The sequence below is a fragment of the Neofelis nebulosa genome, chromosome 1 (genome assembly GCF_028018385.1).
Source record: "Neofelis nebulosa isolate mNeoNeb1 chromosome 1, mNeoNeb1.pri, whole genome shotgun sequence".
NCBI classification, from domain to species: domain Eukaryota; kingdom Metazoa; phylum Chordata; class Mammalia; order Carnivora; family Felidae; genus Neofelis; species Neofelis nebulosa.
This window is the reverse complement of record NC_080782.1, coordinates 128,139,400-128,148,974: the sequence shown is the minus strand read 5'-3', so window position 1 is coordinate 128,148,974 and position 9,575 is coordinate 128,139,400. Positions and strand designations below refer to the sequence as shown.

The 9,575-nt window shown below is 48.9% G+C and overlaps 1 protein-coding gene across 1 annotated transcript; it reads right to left on the bottom strand.

Annotated features, from left to right (window-relative positions):
- Window positions 1-7,204: 7,204 nt before the first annotated feature.
- NEUROG1 (neurogenin 1) lies at window positions 7,205-8,945 on the bottom strand. The gene has a single exon (XM_058733056.1). It carries the CDS (start codon window positions 8,644-8,646, stop codon window positions 7,912-7,914), a length of 735 nt encoding a protein of 244 aa, XP_058589039.1. The 5' UTR covers window positions 8,647-8,945; the 3' UTR covers window positions 7,205-7,911.
- Between the last annotated feature and the right edge of the window lie 630 nt (window positions 8,946-9,575).

The following is a 9,575-nucleotide window of genomic DNA, read 5'->3' as shown; positions in this document are numbered from 1 at the left end:
TGGCTTAAGGAACAAAATTGATTTCTCTTTCACCTAACACTCCAAGAGGAGCATTCTAGGTGGCCAGGTGGCTTTACTGCATGCAGTCATTCAGGGCTGCAGGGTCCTCCGACTTGCTCTGCCATTCCTTAGGGCTCTATCATTCTCTTCTTTTCTTCTTTCTTTTCTTGTTTTTTGTCTTTCCTTTCCTTTCCATCTTCCTTCCTTCCTTCCTTCCTTCCTTCCTTCCTTCCTTCCTTCCTTCCTTCCTTCCTTCCTTCCTTCCTTCCTTTTCTCCTTCCTTCCTTCCTTCCTTCCTTCCTTTTCTCCTTCCTTCCTTCCTTTTACTTTTTCGTAACATTTTCAATCCATTTCATACCAGCATTTTTGTAAAAAAAAAAAAATTAAAAGGTGTTACTGGAACAATGTAGGGGGAAACCTCTCAAAGACATGCGAAGTACAAGCTCAAAGTATTTTATTATTATATATAACAGATTTATATTGGTATAAAATGAAATCTAAAATAATTACTAAATACACCTTTTTCCATTTCTGTCTGTATTTCATCAGGGACTAGTGCTGGAGAACCCTTCGAGTGGCATTGGTCTGGTTATTGTTATCATCCTCATGGCTGAAGCTGGGTTGCCTCATGTCCAGGTGACAGTCATGGGAAGGAACTCTACCTCACTCCATGACCATTTTTTTGTATTTTTAAGTCAGTCTTATTGAGATATAATTTACATAAAATAAAATTCACCCTTTGAAGATGTATGAGCATCGGCAAATTGTGTAACTATCATCACAATCATGATACAGAGTATTTCTATCACCCCAAAAAGATCTCTGTTGCTCCATTTCTAATCTTCTCCCCAACTTGCCCCTGGAGATCACTAATCAAATTTCTATTCCTATAGTTTTGCTTTTTCTGAATGCTGTGTAAATGGAATCATACAATATGTAGCCTTTAAGTCTGGCTTCCCCCCCCCCCCCCACCTAGCTTTATGATTTTGAGACTCATTTATGTTCTCCTATAGGTCAATTAACTACTTTCAGTTGAATAAGCAACAGTTTCTCTATCCCTTTTCCTGTGGATGGCCACCTGGGCTCTTTTTAGTTTTTGGAGAGTATAAATAAAGTTAATATAAACATTTGCATAAAGGTCTTTGTATAAACATATGGTTTCATTTCTCTTAAGTCAATACCTATGAGTAGGATTGCTGAGTCCTATAGTAAACGTATGTTTAACTTTAGAAGGAACTGCCAAACTGTTCCAAAGTGGTTTTGCCTGCATTTAACTTTTAGATTTTATTAATATTTTAGCCAATATCTTCTTACCTATCTGTATGGCAGCCACTGCTCTCTCCTATGCTTTGCCCAAGGTGAAACAGTTCACATGCTCTGTCTCTCCTTGGAGGAGCACTCTCTTCCTGTAATTCACTTTATTTAAATGGCTTGTGACCTTCCATCTTTGATTAGCTGCCAAAAAAATCATGATTTTGTAGGTTATATGACTTTTTATTATTTTTTAGACCAGGAGTGATGTTCTTTGCAGCTTTCTGTGTTTTATACAAAAGTGCAAATTTCCACCATCATCATAAACTCTTTTTTAATGATTTTTATTTATTTTTGAGAGGCAGAGACAGAGCAGAGAGGGAGAGAGACACAGAATCCAAAGCAGGCTCCAGGCTCTGAGCTGTCCCCACAGAGCCCGATGTGGGGCTCGAACTCACAAACCATGAGATCATGACTTGAGCCGAAATCAGACGCTTCTTAACTGACTGAGCCACCCAGGTGCCCCTCCACCATCATCATAAAAGTGTCATCCTAGAAGTGGCTTGCAACATTTCCACTCATGATCCAGTTCAAAGACCCGGTCATATGGGTGTGCTTAACTGCAAAGAATTCTGGGAAATGTAGGATAGTCATGGGCCCAGGAAGAAGAGGAGAATGGGCTTTGGTGAATAACCAGCAGTTTCTGTCACTAGTCTCCAAACAAGTGAAATCTAAAATAATTCTGGACTGTGCCAGGTGCACAGGAGGTACCCAGGTCGTGTTGAGGGTGAGGTTAATCTAATAGATCCAACCAGAATATTTTTAAGGGATAAGTGCAATTCTTTGGGTAGAGCAAATATCAAATTTGAGGCAACAAAGTAGTAGTGTCTTTTCATTTGTGACTCAATAACTTGAGACCACCTTGGCATATGCTGGGTGCACATTGTCCTTTCCTATCAAAACTGGAGAAAGGCATGCTGGTCAGCGGCGTAGCGGGCTTCGCCTGAACCAGAGAATGACTTCAGCAGGCAACCGGGACTGCTGCCAGAAAGGAAGGCAGGTCAGCCACGTGAAACCCTAACCTCCAGTTTTTGCATCCTGCCTCCAGGATGCCTGGCTCCCAGACACCAGCCCGGCGGGCAGCAGGTAAGCACAGTATTCGAGCTAGGTGTTTGTTCTGAGCTAGCCCTAGGAAGTGACAGCTCCAAAAGTTACATACACCTTGGACTTTGGCTTATGGGTTATACAGGCCATCGGTGTGACCAGGCTCCTGCCTTCACCATTAGGCTCTTAGGTGTAGAGCTTTAGAGCCTCGATTCCCTGTGTAGCCTAGGTTGGAACAATCCCAGAAATATTTTCTAAAGGAACCGTAGGACTTGGTAAGATGGATGGGGACTTTCTAGCCAGATATAAATAAATGATGAAGAAACTGATTTTTCACACAAGGATGTCACCAGGTTCTGAGTCCTGCTGGTTTTGCAAACTGAAATTAACAGTGACACCCCAGCTGCTTGCCAGAAAGCTCACCCCATACACTCTCCAGGCTCTCTCGGCTTTAGTCAGGAAAAGGCACATTCAGGTGACCATCCTTGCATCTAAGCCAGGCTACTAGATAAGCCCTTACAGATTGTGCCCCGTGCACAGCCCGCACAGGAGGGGGAGGGGGGGTCCACGCCCCACTGTGCAGCCTGCCACAGGGGTGGTGTACCTGGTGGAGGGAGAGGAGAGGTGCTATTCCTCATTCCTCCACAGGCCCTGTACAGCAGCTGCAGCCCTGTTGCTTGGTTAAGCTTACCCCTGGATCATTCTGGGCCTTTCCACTTGTGGCCTGCATGCTTCCATTTGCCTTCCTTCTGAGACAGTGTAACAAGCAGCAGGCTTGCTAGAGGATTGCCTAGGTTCAAACCCCAACTTCACGACTGTGTGGTTTCAGGAAAGTTCTTTGATTGCTCTGTACCTCAGTTCCCTCATCTGAAAAATGGAGATAATTGTATTATTGACGTCACGAGTTGTTTAGATTAATATGCATTGTGTCTTCAGAAAGTACCTAGGACCCAGAATAAGTGCTACATAAGCATTAGCTAGGATGGTGATGTCAATGGTGATGATATTGCTGAGGACGTTGCCCAGGACATCAGGAGCCCCCTTCCCCTATCCCATTGTGAATTTTCTCTGGGGCATTTTTCTTTTAGTCCCAAGCCCAGAGCAAGTTATGGTCGTTTTGAGCAGCAATCTATCTTTAATATTATGGACACTGCAACTCATGTTCCCATCTTTGCTTTGGGTGCTAAATGAGCAGTTTCAGCAAAATTACCCGCTTGCAGAGGGCTTTGGGGGGATGCATTCTGTGTGTTCATTGCTCCTGAGCTAAGTTGTTGAGGGCATCCTGGATTTCTCTCTTTCTTTCATGACCCCAAACAAAACCTACTCTTGGCTTCTTCACAAGTTGTACTGGTTCTGACGGGTCTTCACCCCTTCTCCCACTGTAAGCCTTTCTTTAGGACGAATACACAGAGGCTTGGTTGGATCCCTGCTTCTGTCCTGATCTCTGAAGCCTACATCCCTCTGTGTGGCTTTTAAAAATATAAATCAGTTCATTAAAAAAAAAAAGTTGGGAGGGAGGAGGGGCACCTGAGTGGCTCTGTCCTTAAGCGTCCGAATCTTGGTTTTAGCTCAGGTCATGGTCTTGCAGTTTGTGAGTTCCAGCGCTGCATTGGGCTCTGCACTGATAGTGTGGAGCCTACTTGGGATTCTCTCTCTCCCTCTCTCTCTCTGCCCCTCCCCCTGCTCATGCTTTCTCTCTCTCTCTCTCTAAGTAAATAAACTTATTATATATATATATATATATATATATATATATATATATATGTCAGTATATATATGTGTATATACATATGTGTGTATATATATGTGTATATATAATAAACTTATTATATATATAATATATATCAGTACATATGTGTATACATATGTATATATATAATAAAAACTTATTACATATAATATACATTATATAATATAAGTTATATAAGTTTATTATTTTATATATATATATATATATATATACACACACATATCAGTTTTCAACTGTTTCAACCTTTCAATTACCTTGAAAAAAAGAATCATGATTTGCACTGCCCCTCATCTGTCTCCATCCTTATCCCCCCCCCGCCCCCTGCCCACCATGCCCTGTGTGCCTGTCACATCAGCCTCCTTGCTGTCCCTCTGTACACCATGCACGGCCAGGGCTTTCTCCTTGCAGTCTCATCTCCCTGGGACACCTCCCTCCAGATAATGTCATGGCTTGCTCCTCTCCTCTCTCACCTGAGCCTCCCCTCAGATGTCATCTCATTAAAAGCCCTTCCCTGACCATCTTTTCTAAAAGATCAGCCTCCCTTGAACTCTGGCATTCCATATTCCCCTTGTTTTACTTGATTTCATGTTCTCCCCCTCAGCAACTACCACAGTCTCTCATGAATTTATTTTGTCTTTCCCTGTGAGACTCCAAACTTTCAGTGAGCTCCTTTTGGGGTGTCCTGGTCCCCATGGTGCCTAGAATGGTGCTCAGCACACAGCAGGGGCTTCACAAAGAGTTATTAAAGATAAGGGTGAAATCCTGCATTTCCTGAGCATCCTGGGCTTTCCTGGCCTGGTTTCCTGAAAGCTTGGAAGCAGTGTGTAAAAATACACATCACACCATGACAGAAGCAAACAGAGAGACAAAGGTAGAGAATAAATAAGCCTGTCTCATTTCTTCTGATTCCTCAGTGGAAGTTTCTGTTGAAGAAGTGAAACACGGCTGTCAGCAGGAAGTTCTGTGCTCTATCCTTGAGTAGAATATTTTAGTAACCTCTGGTCTGTCTTCACAGATGCCAGTGGATAGATGAGAGTTTGCTGCAGGAACAAAGAGGCCCCTGAGCTGGGGATGAGCATTTTAAATCACCTTCCTTCTTTCCTTCCATTTGAGAGCTCTAAGGGCTGAACATAGATGCTTTCTTCTTTGGAAGGACAACATTAACTGGCAGGGGTGAAGACGCCCCCCCAGCAACTGATGTTGCCGAAGATGTTCCTTAAGATGCAAGGTGCTCTGGGCCCTGCACCTTAAGTTGTGAGCCTGTTTTGGCAACAAAGTTGGGAATATGGTTAGCTCTTCTACAGTCCTGGGGGTAGTGAGGTTTCCCATTTTCGGTGCTGACTGTATACAGTTATAGCAGACAAAGGTCCTACTGTAGCTGTGAGCTCCAGGATGCCTGGGGGGTTTCAGGGTGTTTGCTGCTAGTTTTCCCAAAGATTTTGGACAATAATAAACATAAGCAGCTGTTCTCTTCCTCTGGCCCAGCTACGTGCACCTACACCATGGCTGAGCAGGGTCCCCTGCCCGGCTTGCTGTCCTGGCCTGAAAGGGAGTCACTTCCGAACATCCTATGCACAGGAAAGCAGAAAATCTGAGGCAACCCGTTTGTGTCTTTTGCTATAGGAAAATGCAAAGCTAGTAGAGTGAATTAATTCCAGGACAGACAATAGAGTGGGGCCCCGGGCAGGGTCATTCAAGAGACACAACTTCTTCCTTGAAGCTTTCAGCAGAAACAACTCCACTCTGAGCCCTCACAACTTCTGAAGCTTTTCTTGGAGGATTCTTTGTTTGCTCCAAGGGCAGTTAGAGAAGGCATCCAACTTTCCAGAACCTTCTGTAAAGGAGCCTTTTTATCTGAAAGAGGGCTCCTTGCCGGTGACTAGGCTTAGCAATGCCTGCTGGAGACCCAGCATATGAGTCGGTGGAACCAACTCATCAGGATGTGTGAGGAGGGTTAACACGTGCACAAGGGGCAAATGCTATTAATGGCTCTCCTTTTGGCCCTCTGCTTCTACTCACCTCCTAAACAGGTACGATTTCTTTTAACATTAGAGCATACTATTTTCCTGAACCCATTTCTACCTCCTGCCTTTAAATAATTCAATTCATGAAAAGGGACAACCCAGTGGGGAAAAAAATTGGTCTTCATGTGTGGTAACTTGTAAGCCGGGGAACAGGCCACAAGGACATTTTAGGAAGTATCTCTTGTAATCATCCACGTTCTGAAATTTACAACAAAACTGCTAGTGGCCAATGCTGTTAGCTGCTTGTCAGACAACAGACAAACTCATTGCAGTCAGAAAAATCCCCACTGGGTTTGGACGTCTGATTTCTCTGGCAGCAAATGAAAGCTTTGGCTGTTGCCCTTAAAGACGGGCTGAGCAAAACAGGACTGAGCCCACCGAATGTCTCCCTACCCGCCCCCCTCACTGTAGGCACAGCTGGGGAGATATATGTGTGTGGGGGGGTGTGCAGGCACCCTAACTCACAATTTTAGGCAGGTGCACACGCCATCCAGACATACCACACCAGGGTAATTCATCCCACACCTCACAGCCAGGGTGATCCTAGCCTCAATGGACAACAATTTGGAGGCATTGTTTACCAATCAATTTCTCCCTCTAAATAGGCTGTTATAAGACTGGACCCTTCTGCTTGCCCAGCCTGGGCCCACCTGTCACTGGGACTTCCTAGCCAGTGGTCACACTGTATTGATCTTTTTAATCCCCTCTCTTTGAAACACAGAGCCAGCTGATGTGGAGTTCCTCAAAAGAAAGAGTCTCCCACCGCCCCTACCTCTACAGGTAGCTGCATATCCGGGGCTAATTCCCCACTAAAAAGTCTTAATTGGCTTACGGGGAGCCTGAAAGATCTCCCTTGTGCTTATAAGGTGAAAGGAAATGATGTATCCCAAATGCCCTGGCCCGTCTTTATCCATTTCTTGGTGGAAATCAAGTGCATTGTATATTTTTAAGTGTTTTTGAAAAGGGAGTGGAGAGTTTGGAGGTGGGTGAGCATAGTGTTTCACTTTAGTGGTTGAGCCGCCAGGGGATGGGAAGAAAGCCTCAGAGAGACACCAATATGAGGCGAGAAACTTGGTGACTTATTTTTTTACTTCGTTTTTATTTACACGAAACATCTGCAGTACAAAAATGTAAACTTTGATACTTCATAATAATAGAATAAACTCTTTATGTACAAAAATACATTTTCATATGAAAGAAGTATCTTGAATAAATTAAAGTACTTTCCAGCCCTGTGCCTGAATAGCTACGCAAGTCTGGGTTCTTCCTAGAGCAAGCCTGCAGTGGTGGGGGTCGGGATCCATAATGCATGAAGCCCACTCCTTGTCTCTCCTTTTTAAGCCTTTTCATTGTATTGTCAGCCGGCTCAAACCGAATTTTCATGCTCGTTTTTCTTCATTAGAGTTCTACAAATTGTAAAATTGACTTTTCACCTCGTCTTCAGGGGCTGAGCTGTCCCTTTTCTAAATCACACTGAAGTGGTGGCTGGGGTCAGCTCTGAGCCAGCCACAAAGGAGGTTTTGTGGAGTTCAGAAAGTGCAAAAGGAAAGGCCGTCTAGGGGCGGGCAGGAGGGGCCCAGGGCTGAGGGCTGGAGAAACAGACCAAGGGGCAGCCACGGCGGCGAGGGTGCAGCGACCTAACAAGCGGCTCAGGTATCTCCCACCCCTTTAAAGCTCCCGCTTCCTCCCTCCGCCCAGACTGGGGGTCCTGAGACTGCAGCTGGGGCTCCATCTACTGCCTGTTGCCTTGGGAGGGGGAAGGTAACGGTGTCCCTGAAGGGCCTAGTGGTAAGGGATGAAACAGGGCGTCGTGTGGAGCAAGTCTTTGGGCAGCCCAGGGAAGGAGAAAAGGGGGTCGCCGGGGCCGTAGGCGAAGTCTTCCGAGGCAGCGGGGCTACTGGGGTCAGAGAGTGGCGAGGCCGCGGCGGCGCAGGGAGAAGCGGCTGCACCCGAGCCCCAGGACTCGGCGTCGCTGGAGGGGCTCGGGGGCCCGGGCAGGCAGGGGGCGCACTGCGGCGGCAGGAGGCGCTCCCGGGCACCGCTCCCGGGCAGTCCCTGGTCGGCCAGGCGCAGAGTCTCGGCCAGAGCCCAGATGTAGTTATAGGCGAAGCGCAGCGTCTCGATCTTGGTGAGCTTGGTGTCGTCGGGGAAGGAGGGCAGCACGCTGCGCAGCGCGTCCAGAGCCGCGTTCAAATTGTGCATGCGGTTGCGCTCGCGGTCGTTGGCCTTGACACGCCGGCTCCTGCGCAGCGAGTGCAGCAGCGCCTCGGAGCGCACACGCGCTCGGCCCCTGCGCCGCCGCCGCTCCTGCTCGTCGTCTTGCGCCCGGGGAGTATTGGACGCTGCAGGAACCGCGGGAGCGCCCCTGCGCACTGGCACGGGCGTCCCCGAGGCGGAAGCTGGCGGCTGGAGCCTGGCACAGTCCTCCTCGTCGGTGAGGAAGCCGGATAGGTCGCTGCTGCTGCTGCTGCTGGCGCAGTCGAGGTCCGAGAGGCATTTCTCCAGAGGGGCCGGCATCGTTGCGTGGCACAGGACCGACGGGCAGGTAGGAGGGCGCCTGGAGGACAGGAGCCCGGACAGAGGGTAGGGCTGCCGGGGCGCACTTACGTTCCAAATGGCCCAGGCCAACCCTGTGGCCGCTGCGGGCGTGAAGGCCAGGAAAGGTGCTGGGGCGCACCTGGAGCTGGGTTTCACCTCCTCGCCTCGTCTGCTGCAGGGGCCACGCTCCCAGTCGGTCTCCCGAGTGATCTCGCCGGCGAGCAGATCAGCTCGTGTGAGTACCGAGTGTGGCACACGACCGGCCTCAGGACCCCTTAAGTACCCGCCCCAACAATGGGCGCCCCCCTCCCTTGCCACCTCCGCCCCCGCGGCAGCCCCCGTGAATGGAGCGAGGCGGCAGGTCAGCCCCGTGCGGCGCCCGGGTATTTGCATAATTTATGCTCGCGGGGGGCCGCCCCGGCCCCTCCCCCCTCCCGGAGCGTGCCCGTAATTACCGCGGGCCAATCGGCGGCGTCGCGCGCGGCCCCGGGAGCAGTCTCCGGGCTAAGCTGGCGGGGGCGTCTCCAGGCAGCGAAACGGAGGCGGGGGCGCCCGGCGATTAGCGGCCGAGGCACGCTCCTCCGGGGGCGGGCCCGGCGCCCCTCGCTGGGGTGGGATGGGGAGGCGGGGCTCGGGCTGGAAAGTGTGAGCCGCGGAGCAAGTTGCGGAAACCTGGAGCCGGCTGGGAGCCTGGGTTCGTTTCCTCTCTCCCGCTGCTGAATGGCCGCGTGACTTTGGGCAAGTGATTTGACTTCACTTTCCCCGTCTGTAAAATGGGACACACGTCTACCCTGTTGAGGATGTTGTGGAATGATGTTCGGAGGACAGTTGGCGCGGCGCTTTTGTAACGCAGCGCCGGATAAATGGTTGGGAGAGACAGCGCCCTCAGAACCGAGGGAAAACCCTAT